Here is a 25,227-nt window from a genome sequence, read left to right on the forward strand (position 1 = left end):
CAGCTAAGAAACCCAGCAAATGTAATTGAGTTATGCTTTTTATTGTTCAGGCATCTCAATTATGGTTGGTAATTCTCAGAAAGAATAAGTGTACCTTTAATACAGGGCTGCACTTTGAAAAGTGTGAGAAAGGCCTATCATATTCTAGTTATTTTTAAAAGCTGGTATAATATTAATATTTGTTCTATTATACTCTATATTTTACAGAGTATAATATTTTACTATATATGTTTAAATTTTCAAGTTGCTAAAAAGAAAGAGAGGAAAACTTTAAGGAGGTAAGCTGACCCAGGGTAATTAAATCTGAAAATTTTATCTTATTTTCCTATATTGAACAATCCTTATTTTTTACACACATCCATTTCCTTCACATATGTACAGTGTGACATATTTAATTAGGCAACCCAAGAGCATTGGGAATTATCCCGCCTATGAACACTGATCCTTTAGGGCACAGAACACACTCCTCCATCTGTGGGCATCGTTAGTCACCTGCCTGTGGAACTTCTGAGCTGAAAAAAGTGGATGTCTATGTTGGATGTCATTCTGCTGGTGGCCACGTGTGTGATGTTTGCCAGAAAAAGCATCCAGAGCTGGTGTGTATCTCTCGACTTGGGGCTCATCCCACGTCCTTCTGTCAGAAGCAGGGTCCAGTGCCACTTCTTGAGAGCTGTGAGAGTCTGTCGATTCTAAAGTCCGAATTATAAAAATAACGTGCTCCATTGTCTCAGTAATTATACCCAGGAAGCAGAATGCTTTGCAGGCATTGAACATTTCTTCTCTAAAATAGCCCCATAAGCCAAGAAAGCCTTCAGTAGCCATGTTCTTATTTTATACACGGGAAATGGAGCTACTTATTTCTTATAACACGTCCCAAAGTACAGCATTGACTCTTACAACAAATACATGACCAGCTTTGTGGGGGAGTCATCCTATGGTGACAGCTGCCCCTATGACCCAGGGACTGACAGAGACAGCTCCAGTCCATGTCAGTCCAGCAGGGACCACAGCACAGTTGCTTCTCAAACAACACGGGTTTGAACTGCATGGTCCACTTCTCTGAGAATGTTTTTCAATACGGTCAGCCCTCTGTATCGACGGATTCAACCACAGATCAGAAATATAGGCTATTCTCAGGATGAGAAGCCTGCAGATATGGAGGGCCAGCTTCATGTATCCGTGGGTCCTGAAGGGCCAAATGTGGGAGTTGCACATTCATGGATTTTGGCATGGGGTAAGGGGGCCAGGTTGGGGGAGGGGGATTGGACCCAATCCCCTGTAGACACCGAGGGACAGCTGTAACTGCTAACATGCACCATGCCAAGTACTTTACAGATGTTAACATCATCAGGTAAGTACTGACACTGACCCAGTTTCTCCAGGTGGAGAGTGCAGCCCCAGGAAGGTCACTGGACATTGCAGGTTGCTGAGCTGGTGCATGCAGAGCCCTGATTTCAACCCAGGCTCTCACCACTGCAGCCTGCACCTCTGTCTCTGTCAGATGGACGTGGCCTCCAAAATCCTTTCCCACCATTGCTAATGAGCAGACTCCTGTCCTCCCCCTTTCCGGAAGCCACACCTTCCGCTACCTCCATTGCCCATTGGCAGATCCATACATGGAGGTGAAAATTTAAAATGAACAGTGAGTAATGAAGAATATCACTGAGAAACCCAGCAAACATGTATTTGGATGGCTTGCTAACTGGACCAAAAGCGTGCTCATCTCTGAGCGATGGCTGTGAGTGCCAACCCCACTCCACAGAAACACATATGGTGGGAGAGAGAGGGAAGGAGAAAAAGAAAATAAGAGAGGGAAAAAGGTGATTTGGAGAGATAAACGCAGCCAATGAGATAATCAGTGGGAAGCAAAATGGCACTGGTGGGGGACATTTACCGTCTGAGGAAGGGGCGTTGAGGAGAGAAGCCAGAGGGAGCAGCACAGGTGCGTGAGCCTGGTGCAGTGGCCATGCAGCTTTGGAATTGCTCCCAAGAGACTGAGAAAATTCAGAGCATGTTTACAATTCTTTGCTTACTAAGGCTCTGTGGCAGTGTTACATATGCTAAAATAAACATTTGCTAATGCAGTACACATTCAGAATGCATGTTTACCAAGCGAACACAGCACCAGATTGAGATGTGGGACACGACTCTCACCAGGGACCCAGAAGCCACCATGTCCACCCCACCTCCCTTCTGAAAAGCAGTCGTTATTCACAGTTCTGGCACCAGAGACAACTTTTCTCTCTTTTTGAAAACATTACCTCGGAATCATGCGAAAGGAACTCCTGGTCTCTGGATTCTTTCACTCAGCATTTTGCAAGGAGGTTCATCCATGTTGTTGCATGTAGTTACCATGTTTTATTTTCTTGCCGTATAGTATTCCACTCAAAAAAATAATATATTTATCCAATCAACTGTTCATGGACATATAGGTTACTCAGTTTGAGGCATAACAAATAATGCTGCTATTATATTCTTAGTCATCATCTCATGCACAGATGCATATGTTACTTTGGATATGTGTGTGTATATGTACACACATTTATATTTACATTTGTGTTTATTTTATACTTACTGGTCGTAGGCTATACATAGAGTCAGTCTTCCTAAACACTGCCAGTAGATACGCTAATAGCCTGATGGGATCATCATACCACATAGATATGTATCAAAGCATCAAAGTATACCCCATAAATATATACAGTTATGTGTCCACTAAAAATAAATAAATTTATAAAAAAGAAATGAATGCTGCCAAGTAATTTCCAAAGTGGTTACCAGTGTACACACCCACCAACAGTGCAGGAGGCTTCCATTTGCATCACACCCTTGCCTCCATTTGGTATTGTCCATTTTTAAGCCTTCAGCCATTCTTGTGGGTCTTTCATAACATAGAATGGTGTTTTAATTTACATTTCCCTGATTTCCCTGGTGGATTGGTATTGTCCATTTTTAAGCCTTTAGCCATTCTTGTGGGTCTATAATAACATAGAACGGTGTTTTAATTTACATTTCCCTGATTTCCCTGGTGGAAATGCGTTCATACATTTCAAAATCTTGCTTTTTTTGAAGTGCCATTTCAAAATGAGTTTGCTTATTTTAAATATTTGGTCTCTCCCTCTATTTAAGTCAATGTTTAGGAGTCTTAGAGCCTTTCATTACGTATGAGTATTATGGATTTTGTCTCCAGCTCTGTGATTGGGTTTAAGCTGTCTTCATGGTCTTTGGATAAACAGAAGCTCTTAATGTTAATGGAGCTCATTTAACATTTTCTTTATGTCATTGTTTCTTGAGTCCTCTTAAGAAATCTTTGCCATGTTCTTTTTTTTTTTTTTAATCATCTAGAGATGTTGTTATTTTAACTTTTCATGTTTCTGTCCATAATCCACCTGGGATTTATTTCTGCTATGGTGTGAAGCAGGGTGAAGTTTCTTTAGGGCTTTCAGCATGTGTATCCCGTTGTCCAGGAGCGAATACAGGAAGGGGCTTCTGTGGCCTGCAATGCTTCTCTTCACAGAGCAGGCAGTGGCATGTGTGGGGGCCTCGAGTCCCAGTTCTGCTCCTTTGGCCTTCTACCATTGCACTGTTTCTGTTTATTATAATTTCCCTGCCTTTAATAAGTGCTTATTCCTACAAGTCTGAGTCCATCAACTCTTTTTTTTTTTTTTTAAATTAGGAAGAGCTTGGCCATTTGTACTTACATGTGAATTTTAAAAATCAACTCTTAAAAATGAACCTTTAATGTCAATTGCCATTTTGCAAAATCAGGCTGGATACAGTGGCTCACGCCTCTGATCCCAGCACTTTGGGAGGCCAAGGCAGGATGATTGCTTGTGCTCAGGAGTTCAAGACAAGCCAGGACAACATAGAGAGACCCCGTCTCTACAGTCTCTACAACAAAATTTAAAATTAGCTGGCCGTGGTGGGCACTTGAGCCCAGGTTGAGGCTGCAGTGAGCCATGATCACACCACTGCACTCCAGCCTGGGCAACAGAGCAAGACACTTTCTCTCAAAAAAACAAACAAACAAACAAACAAACAAAAATTCTATTGCAATTTCATTTGGTATTGCATTGTATCTGTAGATCAGCTTGGATAGACAGGACATCATTCTAATTTTGAATCATCCAACCTGTGATCATAGTAGATCCTTCCATTTGTTTTGGTTTTCTTTAATTTCTCTCAGTGTTTTATGATTTTCTGAGTGGAAGTCTTATACATAATTTAATAGTCATTCTTAGGTATTTGTTTATGCTATTATAAATATTTTGTTAAATTCCATTTCTAATTGTTTCTTGAAAAAGAATTGATTTTAGTATATTAATCTTGCTTCAAAGGCTAGGTACAGTGGCTCATGCCTATAATCCCAGCACTTTGGGTCAAGGCAGGAGGATCGCTTGAGCCCAGGAATTTGAGACCAGCCTGGGCGACAGAGTAAGACCCTGTCTCAGAAGGAAAAAAAAAAAAAAAAAAAACTCTTGCTTCAGCAACCTTGCTAAATTCCTTTATGAATTCTTTAATTATTCCGTAAATTCTCTTGGATTTTTCTATGTGTCATTCGTGCCGTTTGTGAAGTACAATGTTGAATAGAAGTGGTGATAGCAAACATTTTCTTATTTCTGAACTCAGAGTGAAAGCTTTCCATACTTCCCTATAAGCATAATGTTTGCTGTAGATATTTTGAAGATACGTTTTACCAAATTAAGAAAGTTCCTCTTAATTCCCAGTTTTCTGAGAGTGTGTAGTCATGAATGGCTTTTGAATTTTATCATGATTTTTATGTATATACATATGGTTTTTATCATTTGTTCATTTAATTTGAAATATTACATGGATAGATTTTCTAATGTTAAATCCACTTCTCATTCCTAAATTAACCCTATGTGGTTTTGATATATTATGTTTTTAATATATAGCTGAACTCAGCTTGCTAACATTTTGTTGAGAATTTTCGCATCTACATTCATGAAATTGATCTATTGTTTTCCTTTCCCATGAGTCAATCTGGTAAGGTTTGGTGTTGGCCCATAAAGTGAAGAGGAAAGTGTTTTCTCTTTTCTATTTTTTGGAGTAGTTTAGGTTAGATAAGATGTTATATCTTCTTTAAATGTTTGGAAGAAGTCAACAGAAGAGCCAACAGGGCAGAGAGTTTTTTTGTGAGAAGGTTTTATTTGGCTGTTCAAAATTTCTAAACCAGATATAGGACTATTCAGACTCTCTGTTTCTTTGTATGTTAGTTCTGCTTTTCAAGGAATTTGCCCATTTCATCAATGTTTTCAATGTTCTGTTACATTTTTAATGTATGTAACATCTATACAGGTCCCTGCTCCTTCAGTCCTGGTATTGTCAGGTTGTGTTTTCTTTCTTTTTATCTTGATGTGTCTTACTGAATAAAGTGTTATCAATTTTATCAGTGGTTTCCAAGAACCAACTTTCAGTCCTCTGAAGTTCGTTGAGGCTTGCTTTTTAATCTGGCATGCCATCTGTTTTGGTAAAAAAACTTTTGGTAAAAGTTTCATTTTCATTTGAAAATAAAGTAAATTATGCAGTTCTTGGTTATATGCTACATATATCATTCACACCCTTTTTTAGTGTTATTTAATTATTCCAAATCTTTACTGATTGTTTTAACTGCTTTTTCTACCAGAACTGAAAGACATATATTTTTCTACCAGTACTGAATGACATGTATTAAAATCTCCAACTATAATTGTGGGCTTGTCTATTTGTCCTTTTAATTCTTTCACTGTTTACCATCTATATTTTAAGGCTGCGTCATTAGGAGTATATCAGTTTAAACTGCCAATATGTAGTAATGTCCCCTACCTTAAAAATCTGCTTTGTCTGATATTGAAGATCATTATATTAGCTTTATTTTGTGTTTTCAAGTGTATGGTTTTATGTGTTTTTATTTTCTACTTCCCTGTGTTTTATATTAAAGGTATATATTTTATAAGCTCCATTTAATTGGAATTTACTTTTTGTCTCCAATCTTTATTTTTAAATGCAGCATTTTCATACACACAGTCTACTTATAACAACTCTGAGTTCTAATCTACCTTTCATTTCTTTGCTTTCTAATTGTCTCAGCTGTTCTTAGTTGGTTTTGCACATATTCTTGTTTCTTTTGAATTGATCAAGTATTTTTATTATTCCAGTTTTCTTCTCCCCTTTTGGATTGTTGTTATTCTTCTAGTTGTCACCCCAGATTCACAATAGGCATCATTTTCTCATGAGTTCACGTCCAGTAGCTACTTTTACCACTTTCCAGTCAATTCAAGAATTTTACAACCTTTTAGCTCCATTTACCTCTAAGATGTTTTATGTTTTTGTCATGTATTTTAATTCCATATATAAATACTATTGTTGTTGTGTTAAAAGTCGCATTTACTTAGCGTTCCCCCAACATTTCTTTCTGGTGCTCTTCATTCTCCTGCATTTCGTATTTCCATCTGGGATCATTTTCCTACTGCAGGAAGATTTCCCTGTAGTATTTCTCTCAGCACAGTCCCACCAGCAGTGAATTCTTACGAGTTTTGGTTGCTTGAAATCATTTTAATTTTGCCTTCACTTTTGAGGCTATTTTGGAGAGGATTGAATTCTGTTGGCAGTTATTTTCTTTCACCACATTAAAGATGTACGTCGTGACCTCTTCTGAAAAGTCAGCTGCCAGTGCAGCATTGTTCCTTTGAGGCAGTGTGTCTTTTTTTCTCTGAAGCTTTGAAGACTTTTTTCGGTTTTTAGCGGTTACACTTTCACAGGACTTAAGGTGGTTTTCTTTGTATTTCTCCTTCTTGGGGTTTGTAGAGTTCCTTTAATCTGTTATTGTCTTTTATCAGTTTCAAAAAACTTTGTGGCTAGCATCTCTTCAAATGCTGCTCCTTCCTCATTCTCCTCTCTTCCTAAAACTCCATTTCCCATGTATTAGCTTACTATTTTTTCCTATATTTTTCATATTTTTGGTTTCTACTTTAATCTAGACATACTACTGATCCAATTCATAGTACTCGCATCTGCTGTGTTACGTTAATGTTAGTCCCCTCTATTTAACTCTTAATTTCAAGGTTTTTTAAGTTTTAAATTTTCTATTTGATTGTCTTAATTTTATTATCTAATAAAATTATCCATCTCTTTATCTGTTTTCTTAAATATATTAATTTTATAGTCCCATGTTTTAAAACACTAGCATCTGAATCTCTATTGTCTGTTTTTGTTTTTGTTTTTGTGTGTGTGTGTGTGTGTGTGCATGTGTGTTTTGAGACAGAGTATGTCTCTGTCACCCAGGCTGGAGTGCAGTGGTGTGATCTCTGCTCACTGCAACTTCTGCCTCCCAGGTTCAAGCGATCCTCCTGCCTCAGTCTCCCAAGTAGCTAGGATTACAGGCGTGCACCACCATGCCCAGCTAATTTTTGTATTTTTAGTGGAGACGGGGTTTCACCTTGTTGGCCAGGTTGGTCTCGAGCTCCTGATCTCAAGTGATCAACCCACCTCGGCCTCCCAAAGTGCTAGGATTACACGCGTGAGCCACCGTGCCCGGCCAGTGTTTTTTCTTTTTAACTTGGCTTTTGATTACTTAGTCCTGTTTCTGGCATAGCTAGTAATTGTTACTGAAATTACAAATACTTAAATTGCAGAGGCTTCAGGTGATTATCTTACTGCAGAGGATTTGAATTTTTCATGGTAGGAAGGGCAGACCAGCCTGGGCCATCAAGGCCACGTGTGTTTGGGGCTGGGTTTGGGCCTGCGTTTCAGGCTTCAAGCAACCGGGTGCTCTCTGATTTGTCATCACTCTGGGTCACAGCTATTTGGGACTCCCCCATGAAGGCCTGGGAACCCCGCCTCCCTCAGGCCCTGAATCCTGCCACTTGCCACCCAGTACCCATGAGGCTGCAGGCACTTCCCCCAAGTACTCAGCCTTGGCCACTGCTTTCTGCTTTATTTCTCAGCCTCTCACCTAACACACAGCCATCTCAGAGACCAAAAGGATTTGGATGCAGCCTCTATTTCCTTTCCTGCAGAGTCGTTGCTCCCCGAGGGTCACCCAACAGCCCTTATCTCCCATTTCTGCTCCGGCGGGTGAGGCTGCCCTCGCTCTGGCCCTGGCTTTGGGCTTGTCCTTTCTGAACACCCTCCGTACCAGAGAACTAAACCAGCAGACACCCGCAGAGGCTCTGGAGGGCCCCGGCGCTCCCCACAGTGCCATTGCCTTCTCCCCAGAGTCCGGCCCTTTGGTCCCTGTGGCTGCGGCTGGTCCCCAAAGCCTTTGGGCAGCTTTTTAGGGTCACCCTGATCCTTTCCTGAGGGGTTCCCCTTCACGGCCACAAGTGGAGGTCCTCTTTAGGGTGTGTTCCAACTAAGTCTTCTCTGAAGCAGAATTTAAGTGTTCTAAGAGAGTTATAAACAAAATGTTCTGAATACTTTTTAGAAAAGCAAGATGTCACATAAAGTTAAGCCGCAAGAAAGGTTCATGTTGACATTTGATGAGGGTCTTGCTGGAAGAAGAGAATTCCAAGAGAGACAGTTTTATGGGAGTGTGTGCTTGGCAGAGGAACAGAGATGCCCAGCGTCCACCAGGGGTACAGGAACGGGGGTGGCATGTTGATAGAAAAAATAAAAATAAGGCTCAAGAAACGGAAGGCTAAGAATGAGGAATCTTTTGAGTGGGAGAGAAGGGTCCTCCATACCTTGAACAAGTGGACCCAGCAGAGATTTGTGGAAGAACTAGAGAAAGCCCCTGGAGCTGTGTAGGACATCGGGAAGGGCTAAGCTGAGTGCATGCTGGCTGTGGAGGAGTTTGGCGGGTGCCAGCCCAAAGAGAGAGCTGAAAAAGCACGATCCCATAGCTGTCGGGATCAGCAGTGTCCAACAGAAACATAAGGCAAGCCAGTAGCATAATTGTAAGTGTTCTAGTAGCCTCATTTTAACATTTTCTTTTAAAAATAAAAAGAAACCAGTGAAATTAACTTTAATAATACATTTTATTAAAGTTGTTAGATCCAAAATGTTACTTCAATATGTAATCAATATAAAAGAATATTAATGAGCTATTTACATTCTTGTGTTCAGAGTAAGTCTTCAAAATCCAGTTTGTAGTTCACACAGCGTAGTTCAATTTGGTCAGTGGTTTGTATTGGAAATACTTGACCTGCCTTTACAGTTTTAAAATTTACAGTTGAAAAAGTTGTTCAAACATACCTAGCTGTCCAAACATACGTAAAAGTTCTCCAGCAAGTCACTAGGGTACTAGGAGTCATTTCCCTTTACTATTCATATCCACATTAACAAAACTAGGTCACCATTTTTAGAAAGAGTTGATTTAACTTTGAAGCAAAAGCACCTTTGTTTGCAAATTATGTCTTCTCAAGTTAAATAAGCTTACCCTTATATCAGCTCAGTATAACTAATGTCAAATTCCAAGGTGCAATGCATATATTGGCATACAACTCTAAATTCATTGATTAGAAAAAGTGTTTCTTAAATTTATATGGTGTTTTTCTGCCAGTTTAAATGGTTCTCTTGATTGTAATTAAAATATTCTGCATATTTATTCATGTTAGAAAAATATTAAATCACTAATTCTGATTTATATTATGGAAAGTTTTTATTTCCACATAATTTTTCATACCTAGCTATGTCACAGATGAGCTCTCTTTTCTTCAAGGTTTCTAAATCAACAGGATAGCAGTGAGAAAACATAAATTATATTGTCATTTTGCCTTTGATAATTGGATATTTGGGAAGCACTTATTGTTTGAGAAAAATCTTGACTTGGAGTTACCAATAGAGTGAATATTGTAAAATTCTTCCATGAGTCACCCAAGCATTGGTAAAGAACACTAGATCATTAAGTTCATTGTCTCGTTTCTTTCAGCTGTTGTGTAAATGCTCAGCGATTCAAACCTTTTGCACATAAATATTGAAAGATTTTAACAACTACATTCTTGATGGTTTTTCTAGAGTCTGCTTCATAAAATGAAACACAAATACTTTCAACAGTATTATACAGTGGAATGAAGCAATAATGGAAATATCTGTCCCTTGTTTTAAATTTCAAATGAATTGCAATAAATTCAGATTTTTGACCTGCCATAGCTGGAGCAGTGTCTGTCATAATAGAAACTAGTTTTTTCATATATAACTGAATTCTTTGACAAATGGAAACTATGAAAAAATATTTACACCATAATTTCTAATTTTTAGGCCATCAATTGACATTTGTTTATAAATTTGGAATTCCTCTGAAATTAAAGAATTCAAACTATTAATTGTCCAGTGAGTGTCTCTTAACCACACAACTCATCAAAAACCAAAGAAAAGTACTTGCAAGTTTTCAAGTTTTAAATTAAAGGATACTTTATAATTTTTTTTTTTTTTGAGACAAAGTTTCGCTCGTGTTGCCCAGGCTGGAGCGCAATGGTGCAATCTTGGCTCCTGAGTTCAAGCACCTGGGTTCAGTCTCAACCTCTGCCTCCCGGGTTGAAGCGATTCTTCTGCATCAGCCTCCCAAGTAGCAGGGATTACAGGCACCCACCACCAAGCCTGGCTAATTTTTGTATTTTTAGTAGAGACAGGGTTTCACCATGTTGTCAGGCTGGTCTTGAACTCCTGACCTCAGGTGATCCACGTGCCTCGGCCTCCCAAAGTGCTGGGATTACAGGCATGAGTCACCGTGCCTGGCCCAGGATCTCTAATAATATTAGAAAGGCCTTGTACTCTGTGGGCAATAGTTTGGCTTAATTGAAAATTTGCACTTTTTGTAAAATATCTTTCTTAGTTTGTTCTTTATATTTCTCTAACAAAATTTCCATAAATGAAATAAAAATTTAACATCCTTTTGGATAAAAATTATTTTTCTTTTTTATGCAAGAATCCAAATTGTTTTACAGCTGGCCATAATTGTTTAAAAATTTGAGGGGTAGGATGGATTTTCAAAATTTATGGTAAAATACCCATAACACAAAATTTACCATTTGTGCCATCTTAAGGTACACAATTCCTTGGCATTAAGCACCTTCACAGTGTTGTGTAGCTATCACCATTATCTAGTTCCCGAACTTCCTATTGTCCCAAAAGGAAGCCTCCTATACATTAGGCAGTCACTCCCCATCCCCCCCGGCTCCTGGAAACCAGAATCTGCCTTCTCTATGGAATTGCCTCCTCTGGATGCATCATACAGTATGTGGCCTTTTGTGATTGGTGTCTTTACTTAGCAGAATATTTTCAAGTTCCATCCACGTCAGTAGTCCATGCCTCTTTATGGTTGAATAGTATTTAGTTGTGTGGATATGCCACATTTTGTTTATCCATTCATCTGCTCACGGACATTTGAACTGTTAGAGCTGCTGTGAACATTCATGTACATGTTTTGTTTGAATACTTGTTTCCAGCTCTTTGGGGTGTATACCTACAAGCGAAATTCTGGGACATATTGTAATTCTGTGTTGAGAAACCACCAAACTGCTTTCCACAACAACTGTACCATTTTACATTTCCACTAGCAATATGTGAGGGTTCCAGTTTCTTCACATCCATCCAATACTTTTTATTTTGTTTTCTTAATTTTTTATTATTATTACTATTGCCATCCTCGTGGTATGCAATGATGTCACAGTATGGTTTTATGTGCTTATTGACCATTCGTGTATCTTCTTTGGAGAAATCGATAGTCAAGTTTTTGCCTATTTTCTAATTGGGTTTTTGTTGTTGAGTTGTAAGAGTTATTTGTGTATTTTGGATACTAATCCTTATCAGATATATAATTTCCAGACATTTTCTCCCATTCTGTAGGTTTTCTTTGAACTCTCTTAGTAATGTCCTTTAATACATAAAAGTTTTCAATGTTGATGAAGTCCACTTTTTCTGTTGTTTTCTTGCTGTGCTTTTGGTATCATGCATAAGAACATAAGAAATCCAACAGAGCCTAATAGACTTGTTGTGGCTGACAGTACAAGTACACAGGAAATCCAAAGGTCATGAATATTTGCTCATATGTTTTTTCAGAAGAGTTTTACGGTTTTAGCTCTTACGTTTAGGTCATTGATTCATTCTGAGTAATTTTTAATATGTTGTGAGGTAGGGGTCCAGCTGTATGATTTTACATATGGACATCTAGTCATGACAGCACCAATCGTTAAAAAGACTATTCTTTCCCTATTGAATGTCCTTGGCACCCTTGTCAAGAATCAAATGGCCATAGATGTGTAGGTTTAATTCTGGACTCTCAGTTCTATGCCGTTGATCTATATGCAATGCCACACTATTTGGTAGTCTGTAGTAAGTTCGAAATTGAGATGGTAAGTTCTTCAGCTTTGTTCTTTTTAAGATTGTTTTGGCCGTTCAGGATCCCTCGTAATTCCGCATGACTTCAGGATCATCATTTTGGCACTCCCTGATGCGTTTGCTGGTGCACTTGACGGAATTCCACAAGTCTCTTAGGCTCTTGGGCTCTCCTCGTTTTCCTTCATTCTTTGTTTTCTTTCTGCTCCTCAGACTGGATAATTTCATTTGACCTCGCCGCAAGTTCACAGATGACTTATTTTGCCTGCTCAAATCCAGACCGTGTGCGGTGGCTCACGCCTGTAATCCCAGCACTTTGGGAGGCCAAGGCAGGTGGATCACATATGGTCAGAGGTTTGAGACCGGCCTAGCCAATATTGTGAAACCCCATCTCTACTAAAAATACAAAAATTAGCTGGGCGTGGTGGCAGGTGCCTGTAATCCCAGCTACTCAGAAGGCTGAGGCAGGAGAATCACTTGAATCAGGGAGGCAGAGGTTGCAGTGAGCCGAGATTGCACCATTGCACTCCAGCCTGGGTGACAGAATGAGATTTCATCTCAAAAAAAGAAAAAAAAGAAAAAAAAAAACTGCTTTGGCCTCCCCCAGTGAATCTTTTAGTTCAATTGTGCATTTCAGCTCCAAAATTTCTACATGGTTACTTTTTGTAATTTCTGTCTATCAGTATTGTATATGTGTTGAGATATTGTTCTCATGGTTTCCTTTATTTGTCCATGGTTTTTTGTTTTAGGTTTTGTATTGTTTTGTTTTGTTTTTTTGGTTATTTTTTGGGTTTTTTTTTTTTTTGGTGGTTTTTTTGTGAGTTTTGTTTGTTTTTTTTTTTTTGCTTTTTAAGCATATTTAAGACACTTTATTTAAAGTTGTTGCCTACGACCTTAAGTCAGAAACTTAAGGTAAATCTATTTCATGTGATGCCTCAGGGATAATTTTTGTTGATTCATTTTCTTTCTCCTATAAATGGGTCATATTTTCTCTCTCTCTTTTTTTTTTTTTTTTTTTTTGCTTTATATTTTTTGTTGAAACTGGGCATTTTGAATATTCTGATGTGATGACTCTGGAATCACATTCTCCTCCCTCTAGGATTTGTTGTTTCTTGCTGCAGGTTGTAGTTGTTTATTTAGGGATTTTCTAAGCTATTTTTATAAAGAGTCTTGGTCTTTAGTGGTCTCTGAAGACTCTATATACTTTTAGCTCAGTCATCAGCTAGTTATTTGACAGAGATTTCCACAAACACCTGGAGTCAAAGAGATAAAAAACTGAAAGAAAAGAAAAAGTGCCCTCTCTAGGCCTTTGTAGGCTGGCTCTGTGTTGGGAGCACTCCTTCAATGCTTAACCAGCCTGTTTGCAGCTCTGCCTTAGCCCTCGCTGCCTGCTTGTGCTGAGCCTAAAGAGCAGCCTGAGATAACAGCTTGTGGGATTCTCTGGTCCTTTCTGCCCTGAACGTGCACCTGGATTTCTAGGTTCCCCACTTCATGTGAGAGCTTCTTGAAGCCCTTATTCTCCAAGATTCTCACTCCCCAGCTTTTCCTCTCAGGCTATCAGAGGGCCTGTTTTTTGCCTCCACTGCCAAGTATTTCCTGAGGTGGCAGGAGCTTATACATTCAGCTTCCAGCATGTCTGCAAAACCACTTCTCAGCCTGAGGATTCTGAGTCTTTTGCCCAGAACCCACAGAAAGATCAAAACAAACACAATTCCTTGGGTTTATGAAATTCCTCCAGGACCAAGTACCTACAATAGTAACGTGGGCTTCTGTCTTCAAAATGACCACCATGTTGGGGTGGGGTGGACAAAAGGTGAACTAAATACAGCATGCTCTCTGCCTGTTCAGGGCCTTTCCCTCCAGCTAAGGGTTCACTTGGTTGCCATAAGCCTTTGAGTATCTTTGTTGTTGTTGTTGTTGTTTCTTGAATGGTCCCTACACCACCATTTTCACTGACCTCCTTTGTTGGGATTTTAACAGTTTTTTAATTGTTGATAGGAAACTTGTTATCAAATTCAATATGTATTTGCTAAAAACATTTCTTCATCTCATCCACTTTTATTATCTCAAAAAAATTCTTAACAGAGCTTTTTCATTTTTCTCTGCCACAGCAAATTGCAGTTGCCATTCATGGTGAAATCTGCTTCATGCCCTCAACTCTTATTTTTCTGTGCTTCTCTGATCATAGTATGAGTTTCTCATCTCTGTCTGCTTCTCTCTCCTTCTCCTTCCCCTACCAATTCCTCTCTCCCCCACTCCCCCACCTCAGGAAGCTGCACTGCACCAGGAATTACATCCATCTGAACCTGTTCCTGTCCTTCATCCTGAGAGCCATCTCAGTGCTGGTCAAGGACGACGTTCTCTACTCCAGTTCGGGCACGTTGCACTGTCCCAACCAGCCGTCCTCCTGGGTAAGGCTGTCCCCGCCACAGGGTCCCACTGTCTTGTCCCTTTGTCTCTGTTCCCCCTTCTCACGATGAGGACGTCTCAGTGCTGGTGCAGGGTCCCTGGCTGAGAAACAGAGAGTCTGGCAGATAGGCTGGGGCCAGAGCAGGCCCAGTTGGCACTGAGACATGGGGGTGGCACTGAGGCAGGGAGGGTGGGAGTCCCAGGCACCGTCAGGGCTGGGAAGTGAAAGGGCCCTGAGCTCTGACCCCCATGGAGCTAGACTGAGGAAAGGCACACCCTTCCTCATACACATCTGGGTTGAGAAATCTTGGTACAGATGAACACACACAACTCTGTTGCTTTCTATCTGAATCTCCTAGATTCTGAGCAGTAAAGACTTCCTTCCAGATTGCTGGAAGAACTTGATCTGTGCTATGGGTAAATTCCATGCAAAGCCTGATTGTGAACCCAATTGCGTGTCTGTGAATATCTTGGGTCCAACTCTTTGATTTGAGGATAATCTTAATTATTAGTTCCTACAAATGCAGTACAGGATGTTTCACTCCACCTACGCCCTTCTCCCTCGGCTGTATTTGTGGTGGTTATTGGTGGTTATCTAGCACCTAATCAAGTCAGTTTAACATAGCAAGTGCTGTTGAGTGCCTCCTACATGCAGGCCGTTCTACCAAGCACATCCCTGCTGGCCCAGAGCACTCCACATGCTCAGTATCTTTAGGAAGGATTCATGCCCCAGGTACCTCACTCTCAACCCGACACCCTCCCTACCAAGGTTCTTCTGAAGGAGCCAGGAGCACTAGACTTGGATAGGTCCGTCTGCTGGCACAGATTTGAATTAGCTTAGTTTTAAGGTAGTAATGCCGTTTATAACCGCACAGACGTCAGCTGTTTCATAGCCCGTCATCGTCTTCATGCAGGAAATGTGCCTCTGGGGATAAGCTGGTGGTGATGCCTGTGAATCAGATTTGCTGTGATAACAAAATTAACAAGATTCTTCACCTGGCAAGCCCCTGTCCCCAGGTGGAGTTGGGCCCTTGGAGTTCCTGGCCTGGGAAGAGGGTCTCCCCACATATATAACGGTGGTCAACGCCCATAAGAAGTGTGAGGACAGTGTCAGATTCTCTCTCACCAAGATGGTTTCAGGCTTCACTCTGCAGATCCCCCTGCCCTTAGCTCTTCATGAAGAAAGTAGTCACCCTCGACAGACACTTGACAGACACTCAGAGGACCACTGGGACCCACGACAGACCCTCAAAGGACCCATAACATCAAAAGCAGTGACCCAAGACAGACCCTTAGGACCCATGACTGACTCTCAAGACCCATGACTGACTCTCAGGACCCATGACGGACCCTCAACGGACCTGTGATATAGAAACCAATGACCCATGACAGACCCTCAGGACCCGAGACATAGAAAGCAGTGACCCTCGATAGACCTTTAGGACCCTCGACAGACCCTCAGGACACACAACAGACCCTCAGTAGACCCGGGCGGACCCTGGAGGACCTGCGACATAGAAAGTGGTAGCCCTCAGGACTGGGTGCTGGCCTGGAGCAGCAGCTCTCTACTCTCCCCCACCGCTTCAATCCGAGAGGAGTGCCCAGAACCTCCGAGGCAGAGTGGATTTGAGCCAGTGTGGCTGCCCCACTGGGAGGGCCTGGCCTCCCTCACATCGCACAGAGCCTCCTCTAAATGCCAGGCTGTTTCTGTGGACACTGTGGGTGAACACTCATTCGCCTTTAAAAGAGCTGTTGCCCCATTTCACAGACGAGGAAACTGAGCTGAGGGAAACCGAGCAACTGGCCTGGAGTCTCGGGATCCAAAGCCCAGGTGCAGGTGGGGCCCCACGACACCCAGCAGCACAGAGCCTGTTCCCAGCGTCGAGCTCTGTGAGGACAGAGGGAGTCGGCTTTGCCCCTTGTGCCAGATGCCCCGCGACTCTAGTACCCGAAAGGGGAAAGCAGAGGCAAAGGGAAAAGCGTGTGACCAACGGAGGAGGGAGGGGACAGAGGACAGGAGGGAGGGGAGATGCCTGAGGCCAGACAGGAGCCAAACTGGGTCTTCCCTCTTGCTGTCCTCTAAAGAATGCTCAGGCTTTAAATAAACAAGTCAGCCAGAAATGTAGTCAGACCTCAGCATAAGGAACAGGAAAAATATCTTTCCTTCTAGTTGCATTTTTTTGTATATTTTTTGTTCCCGACTGACTTCACCAAACCAAGATTATCCTCCCAAGCAGAGCACCTGGGGCAGCCCCCCACAAACTAGGTGCAGGGTCTTTTTCTCATGACATTAGGATCAGCCAAGAACATGAAAAGTTCTCTTCTTGGCCCCTTCCACACGGCCTAGACAGAGGCACAGTTTCCGGGGCCCTGGGCTGTCTCGGGACATGGAGCAGACCTGCCCTTTATTCTCGCTGTCGGCCACAGCAGGTTCCCCCGGGTCTGTGGGACTCCCAGAAGCACACCCCTAGGCTTCCTAAGCTGAGTCCTGCCTGCCTCACATGCACGTGTGCACGTACTCACACGCTCACACAGAGGCTCCCCGACAAGGCCACGAGGCTGACGAGGGACCAGCTGCTGATTGGGCACTGGGCCTTGGTGGGTCTCCTGGCTGGGGGTCCTCACATCAACCCTGTGGGTGGCAGCTGGTCCTGGAGGCCCCTCCTGCGGTGCTCTGGAGCCTGTGTAATGAGGTGTGAAGGTCACACTGCAGAAAATGAAGTCAGTAGAGGCCTTGTCATTCCCCAAAGCTCCCTTCCTCACAGTGTGCTTGTTTGGTGAATGGGCACATGGGAAAAAATGCAGAGATGTTTTTGTTACCATTTAAAAGAAAATGGAATCGTCTTCAGCACACTCCTTCTGCGTCCTCTTTGCTCCTTCAGCAGGATGTCCCAGGGCCCCACCAGGTCGGCACCTGCTTTCAGGCGGCACACAGCCCCTCGTGTAGCGTGGCGTTCTCCACGTAGCCCGTCCCCCGGTGTGGGGTCTGCTCTGCCCTTTATTTTTCTCTTTTGCCACTGTGGGCATCACTGGACATGTGTCTTATGGACAGGTGTTCTTATTTCTGTCGGATGGAACTCGCCAGTGAGGCTGCCAGGTCCGAGGGTGTCTCCGTCCTCGTGTGCTGCTGTTGCAGACATTTACTTCTCAGTTCTGGAGGCCTGAGACCAAGGCACCACCAGATTCGGGTCTGACTTCTCTGTGTCCTCACGTGGTGGAAGGGGCAAGGGATGTTGCTGGGGTCCCTTTAGAGGGGCACTAATCCCATCGCAAGACTCCACCCCTGTGGCAAGGCTGCACCCACTAACACTCCCACAGCGGGTGGGCTTCAGCACATGAATTCTGGCAGCATAAAGAAGCCTCCCACCCACTGCAAAGGGCATGCATATTGTTTTGTTTTGTTTTGTTTTGTTTTGTTTGTTTTGTTTTTGGCATAGACTCTCACTCTGTTGTCCAGGCTGAGTGCAGTGGCATGATCTCGGCTCATTGCAACCTCCACCTCCCAGGTTCAGGCGATTCTCATGTCTCAGCCTCCTGAGTAGCTGGGATCACAGGCAGGCGTCACCACACCCAGCTAATTTTATTTTATTTTATTTGTATTTTTAGTAGAGACGGGGTTTCACTATGTTGGCCAGGCTGGTCTTGAACTCCTGACCTCAAGTGATCCACCCACCTTGGCCTCCCAAAGTGCTGGGATTATAGGTGTGAGCCACCGCACCCAGCTGCCTGTGTATTTGTAAATTGTAGTAAATCTATCTTGCTAGGTTGCCTTCCAAAAGGCTGAGACAGCTGACAGCTGCATGTAGGATCACACCAGAGCCCAAAGACCTGACTGGTTTTGCCGTTTTGCCTGTCTGGTGGTGTTGGCACTGCTTCTGTGGCGCTCATGCACACTCCGGGGCAGGGCACCTGCTGAGAACTGGCATCTTTCCACAAGCTGTTCCAGCCCTCTAAAACACCACATTCATCTGTAATATTGGTATCATAAAAATTAAACGTTTGTCATTTCCATTGTAAATATGTTTCCAAATTCATCATTTGTCAATTGTATTTTTATGGTATTTTTGCCATCCAAAAGCTTTTAAAGTTTATATAACCAAAATTGCCTTCTATCCTTTTAGCGCTTCTTGTTTTCATTTCAGATTTCCCATCTTAGTTAAGAGGTTTCTATTCTGAGATTGTTCATTTGTGTCTTGGTTCATCTGCAATTTACTCCTTGTGTTTAAGACGCGGTCTTTTACCGAGAGACAAAAGAAGGCACATTGCATCCAGATGGGTCACCAACTCCCAGAATCCCACTTCCCAGAGATTTTAAAACTTGATTTATTTCACTTTACTATTCAAATGAGTGGCAATAAGCCACAAATGGACTTACTGTGACTCTCCTGTGTTCATGGCTGTGTTATCATGTGTGTCTTTCCACGTAAGAGGCTCTGTCCTGATGCCCAGGGCAGAACTTGCTGGGATCTGAGTGTCCATTCAGCAGGTGTTGACACACGAGATCCGCGTGCAGGCGCTCGGCTCGCTGTGGTGGCAACGATGGACAATAAGGGTAACTCTCACCTGTGCAGTGCCTCAGAAAATGAAGCACCTACCCTGCTGTTCTTAGGAAAAAGAAAAAGCAGAGGAAGGCAAGGCAGATCCAGAGCGCTGGGAAGGTCAGGGGCAGCCTGCAGGGCTCAGTGGCTCTCAGGACCCTGGAGGCCAAATTGAAAGGCCACCATGTGAAAGTATAAGTATATCCACCCATATACACGTATAAGTATGTCCACCCATATATATCTACCCATGTGTAAAAATATATTCACCCATGTATATGTATAGGGATAGCCATCTGCTATATGTATATAGTATATCCACCCATATATATAAGTATATCCACCTACAAATATGTATAGGTGTATCCATCTGATATATGTATCAGATATACCTATATCTGCCTGTACATGTGTATATCTACCTACATATGTCTATAGATATATATGAACATAAATATAGAAATAAGAATGGAAATGAAAATACTATTTTTCAGCACACTTTATATAAGCTTAGTGATTAAAAGTAGCAGTTTCGTGGTTGCTCATGAAGCTGAAATGCCTGGTACATTTAGTTAGATGAAGGTCTGAGAGATTAAAATAGGTTTATTTTATATAATATGTAATTCTTTCCCAGTGAAAATCCTTTTAAAATCTCCTCAGAAAATATTTTATTTGCTAGATTTCTCTTGTTTTCCCGTTTATTTTTTCATGTTTTATTAAGTTACCCAATATTAAAACCAGTTTTTTACAATTGAGGAACTTACATACTTGTCAAAAATTTAAAAGAAAAGTCTGGGGGCCTGGTGTGGGTCCATCGTTTTCTCTTCCCAGGCACAGTTGCTAGTGAGGGCAACTGGCGGGTGCCCCACCCTCTACCTGCACTCGTGCTCTGTTCACACAAAGGGACAGAGGCCAGAGTCCTGGGCAGCTGCAGGGCCCCTGCCACCCACACCTCGCCCCTGGGACCTCCTGCTGGCTCTTCTGGTTCTTTGCTGGCTGGCAGGACCACTGCGCGGGTGCTTGTGGGGAAGCACGTCAGAGAAGGGGAAGTGGAGGAGCTGAGGGGAGGGGCCGAGAACAGGAGGGCCAGGGAGCTGTGCGGCCTGTCTAAGACCGCCCAGCACTAAGTGAGCTCCTGGCCCGCAACAGTGAGTAAGCTCGTCTCAGGGAGGGCTGTTCACCGTTGCCTCTGCAGTGATCTTCCCCTGGAGCCACGGATACAAAGGGCCCGGTGCTACCAGCAGGCATTCCTGGCCAGCACCCTGGCCACTGTGTTAATCACTTTCCTTCCTGATGGCACCGGTGTCTCCTCCTTCCTTGCACAGATACCAAGTGCCCTGTATCCTGCAGCGGCGCTGCCTGCTGGAGCTGTTATTACCGGATGAGGTCATGCTCTCCTCTGTTTGCGGTTTCCAGGTGGGCTGCAAGCTGAGCCTGGTCTTCCTGCAGTACTGCATCATGGCCAACTTCTTCTGGCTGCTGGTGGAGGGGCTGTACCTCCACACCCTCCTGGTGGCGGTGGTCCCCCCCGGAAGGTGCTTCCTGGCCTACCTCCTGATCGGATGGGGTAAGCGTGCCCCTTCCGACCCACAAAACCTCCATCCCATCCCATCTGACCAAACAACACAATCACTTTCAGCTCAGAAAAACACTTTGCCACCCCTGTAGAATGCATGTCAGGGTCATATCATGAAGAGCTTTTCTAGGATGACTGGAGGCCCCTACGAACAACACGTTAATATTTCTGGTAACCAGGAACCTAGTTTAAAATACTCCCATTCCTGGCCCCTTTTACCCCAATTCAAACTGGGCTGTTAACAGTGTCCTCCTCCCCGCCTCTACCCAGTTCACCTTTCACTGAGGGTGGGGATCAGAGAGGAGAGGGGTTGAGGCCATACCAGGTAGCGGAAGCCTTGCCTTGCCCAGGGTTGGAAAGGGGTGCAGATTCGGGACATCCTCATGGACAGGATGAGGCAAACGCAGCCGATAGCTCCGCGGGTGGCCGCAGAATCAGTGAACACATCTCCTCCTCCACACGTTCAACTCCGTGGCCTTCAGTCGTAACAATTCCCATGTGGAATGGCAAGTCTCAGATTCTCGGCTCTCAAGCATGTGTTTAATTATCTTCACTGCTTACTAAGGCATGAGCATAAACTTGTAAATATTTACAAAGACTTTAAACAAGAGATTGCACTTAATATTCCCGTGAGAAGGAGTGTCCTTGAGGGTTTTGCTGGTGAAGGCACCCACCTGTGTGCGTGTGCACCGCTCTGATCCACCCGCGTAACCGGGCATCTCTCTGTAGGCCTCCCCACCGTATGCATCGGTGCGTGGACTGCAGCCAGGCTCTACTTAGAAGACACCGGGTGAGTCCATGCCCAGACCGCAACCTCGAAAACGGGCCCAGCAACATCTGGCAACACGAAGTCCTTTGGAAGCCAGGAGGTTACCTGGTTGGAAGGACAGGGAGCATTTGCGGCCAACCGACAGCCACGCAGGAAGCTTCTGGGCGATTCATGGGGAGAAATCCTATGAGGTTGGAGTATTGGAGGAAGCCTCGTGCAGGAGACAGGAAGTGAGCCAGGTTTTGCAGCATAGTTGAGATTGGGATAAACCAGGCAGAGACTGGGGCAGCCCCTTCGGTGGGCACAGCGATGTCCACAGAAGAAAACCAAGTGCCCTGCACGTTGTTTACCTGTAGCAAAGTGGAAGGTCAGGTGATGGTGGCTGCAGGGCCCCCCAGCACTCCCTAAGCACCGGTCTTGGCTTGTGTGGCCCGGAGCGCTTCTCCCCTGTGCTCACCCTAAGTGAGACCGCAGTCCAGACATGAGCACACGTGGTTCCAGCACAAATATCCTGCCTTTTAAAGGGCCTCAGTGTGCATCGGTTATCCACTGCTAAGTAACAGATCACTCCAAGATTTGGTGATTTAAAACACCCACTGTGTAGTTACGGTGTGATTCTGCACCTGACGACCTGGGAGGACTCAGCAGGGGCACTTCTGGCCTTAAGGACTGGTCCCCCTTGGTCCCCTTCGGCCAGTCTGAGACTGCACCAGCCAGAAGGTTCCTGCATGGACCCAGGCCTGTGATGGAGTTTCTGCTTTATGGGAGGGCTGCAGACTCCCAGTGCAGGGTGTAGACCCTGGGGAGAATCACTGAGGCGTTTAACAAGCCAGGGGTCATAGCTTCCTGCTGGAGACACCCCACACACTGAAAATCAAAATGAAATGCGGCTCACCCACCTCAGTCACTCTAAGGACGTTTTAAACCCTTTGCCATACACATGCAAACCATTTGGGAGGTGAGGGGAAGCTAATTTTCAGGAGGAAGGTTCTTTTCTCCTGATGTCGGCTGAATGGGGCCGACACACGCTTTCATGCTCAGAGTGGAGGGTGTCAGCAGCTGTCCTGCCCTTGTCCCAGCTTCTGGGGCCGCACCTCCATTCCTCCTCCCCACAAGCCGACTATTGTTTTGAGAAGCATAAAACGAAACACAGTCACTCGCTGGGACAGATTCCTTTACGATCTGTCAGTGCAGAGAAATTGTGCTTCCACAGTAAGGGGAGCAGGCAGGTTGGGAGGGGCAGACAGCCCCACTGGCAGGCACAGGCACGAGGCAGGCGCTCATTCTCCTGTGCCCGTCTTGCGAAAGTGGTCGGTGGTAACCTGATTTCCCGTCTCTCTCCAACAGTTGCTGGGATACAAACGACCACAGTGTGCCCTGGTGGGTCATACGAATACCGATTTTAATTTCCATCATTGTAAGTCGCCCCTGTTGAAGCGTGAATTACCTGTGGAGTCACACACTTGGGCAGACAGCAGGCCTGCCATCCTTTATTAAACAGAAATGACCCCATTCCACTCATCCACTCAGCCTTCCCGGAAAAGAGCCCCTTCAGGCGTGTGGACCCCACAGGCGGTTCCCAGGGAAGGAGGGAGGGACTGAGGGAGTGGAGGGGAGGGTCGAAATCAGGTGGACTTCAGGGCAAATCGAGGATCCATGTACCGTTTCACGAACTTATTGTCTCTTTCGTGCAGGTCAATTTTGTCCTTTTCATTAGTATTATACGAATTTTGCTGCAGAAGTTAACATCCCCGGATGTCGGCGGCAACGACCAGTCTCAGTACAAGTGAGTGTGTGTCCCGGCCTGGCCGTCCCTCGTGGGGATGCTGTATGGAGACAGGAAACCCTGCGCTGCCAGGAAGGCCCTGGAGGTGCGGCGACTCGGGTCAGGCCTCGAGGCTGGACCCCAGGGCTCTGTTCCTGCCCAAAGCTCAGAGAGGCACTGGACAGCATTTTCCTGGCTAAGTAACAAATCACTCCAAAATTTGGTGGTTTAAAACACCCACCATTGGCCGGGCGCGGTGGCTCAAGCCTGTAATCCCAGCACTTTGGGAGGCCGAGACGGGCGGATCACGAGGTCAGGAGATCGAGACCATCCTGGCTAACACGGTGAAACCCCGTCTCTACTAAAAATACAAAAACTTAGCCGGGCGAGGTGGCGGCGCCTGTAGTCCCAGCTACTCGGGAGGCTGAGGCAGGAGAATGGCGTGAACCCGGGAGGCGGAGCTTGCAGTGAGCTGAGATCCGGCCACTGCACTCCAGCCTGGGTGACAGAGCGAGACTCCGTCTCAAAAAAAAAAAAAAAAACACCCACCGTCTAGATAGGGTGTGATTCTGCACCTGACGACCTGGGAGGACTCAGCCGGGGCACTTCTGGCCTTGGCGACTGTGAAAGTCAGGCAACATTTCTTTTATTTGAAGGCCAGAAGAAAGTCCTCTTCAGTGCGCTTGCTTGTTTAAGCATCTGCCCACTTGCATGTTATGCAGCCTGTCTTTTTCTCCTTGGCCACACATTATTTTTATTTTACATTTAATTCTGTCCCCCCTCAGACCACATGGTCCATGGCCGTGTGTCTACTGCCAGCCCTAATGGCAGGCCTTGTACTTAATAACAATTCAGAAAGCGTTCCCTGCCCGTGTGATTACATGAAGATGGCATCGTGACCTCCCTTCAGTAGGTGAAGACGTTCAGCCAGTCACCCCCAGTCATCCAGCTAATTCATGATGATCCAGGGAATCTATAGAGTAATGCAAAGACTCCATAAATTTATATCAAGAATTTTTTTTTTAAAAAAAAAGGTAAAAACTAAAATTCAAGTATAAACTAAACACTGACTTGGTGTGGAAATGGTTGGCCCAGCCCAGAAGGCACCTCGGGCTCAGACTGGCCGGGATGGAAGGGCGCATGAACCCCACCACCCGGCCTAGGAGGGTGCCTGGCCTGCATTTCCCTTTTCTCCCACCTTAGAAAACAGGGGTGGATTTGGGGAGGGGTGGTTAGACAGGAGCATGGCCAAGAGCCCCAAAGCTGGGTGCAGATACCAGCCGGTGCCCTGAGGGAAGTCACTTTGCCACTCCATGCCTCGGCTTCCTCATCTGTAGGATGGAAGTAATAATGTCACTAAGGTTAGGAGGATCAATGCAGTCTATATTTGCAGGATATTTGCTGCCTGGCACCAGAGTATTGCAAAAGAGTCTGGTAAACCAGAGAATCTAATTCTGCCGTGTGGTATCTAAATCCAGGGAGTATCCGACTCTGCCTGCCCACATGAGGGATGGGATCCCACGTCAGACCCCGCATGGCAGCATGACCTTGTCCCTGCTCAGGGGAGGCTGGTGGTGTCTGCGTGGCAGAGACCCCAGAATAAGTCGTTCTTGGTTGCCCTTCAGGTTGGACTTGGATTTCCTGTGAATCTTGTTTAGCATCTTTGCTGACCTTTGCATTGGTTCTTGGGGAGTGTTTGTTAAATAGGACTCGGAGATGGATGCTTTTATTTTGGAAACAAAATTAAGTGAGGACAATAACATCGGTTCGCTTTCCAGGACAACAGAAAAGGCCGAGACACCCTTGAGGCCACACGAGGTCCTTTCTGTGTAACTCTCTGGTCACAGAAGTAGCAAAACCTCCCTGGACAGGGGCCAGGAGCTCAGCCACGGGG

The 25,227-nt window shown here is 44.4% G+C and overlaps 1 protein-coding gene across 2 annotated transcripts in view; it reads left to right on the plus strand.

Moving 5' to 3' along the window:
* Nucleotides 1–25,227, plus strand: part of VIPR2 (vasoactive intestinal peptide receptor 2) — a 116,008-nt gene that overhangs the window by 88,677 nt on the left and 2,104 nt on the right. Inside the window, exons 7-11 of one of the 2 annotated variants that reach the window (XM_050784881.1) lie at nt 14,546–14,687; nt 20,640–20,790; nt 21,529–21,589; nt 22,916–22,985; nt 23,263–23,354. In XM_050784881.1, the coding sequence (XP_050640838.1) occupies nt 14,546–14,687; nt 20,640–20,790; nt 21,529–21,589; nt 22,916–22,985; nt 23,263–23,354 (516 nt within the window). Of the gene's footprint in view, nt 1–14,545; nt 14,688–20,639; nt 20,791–21,528; nt 21,799–22,915; nt 22,986–23,262; nt 23,355–25,227 lie in introns of both variants that reach the window. The other variant, XM_050784880.1, reaches the window with a different exon arrangement.

The sequence above is a fragment of the Macaca thibetana genome, chromosome 3 (genome assembly GCF_024542745.1).
Source record: "Macaca thibetana thibetana isolate TM-01 chromosome 3, ASM2454274v1, whole genome shotgun sequence".
Classification (NCBI taxonomy): domain Eukaryota; kingdom Metazoa; phylum Chordata; class Mammalia; order Primates; family Cercopithecidae; genus Macaca; species Macaca thibetana.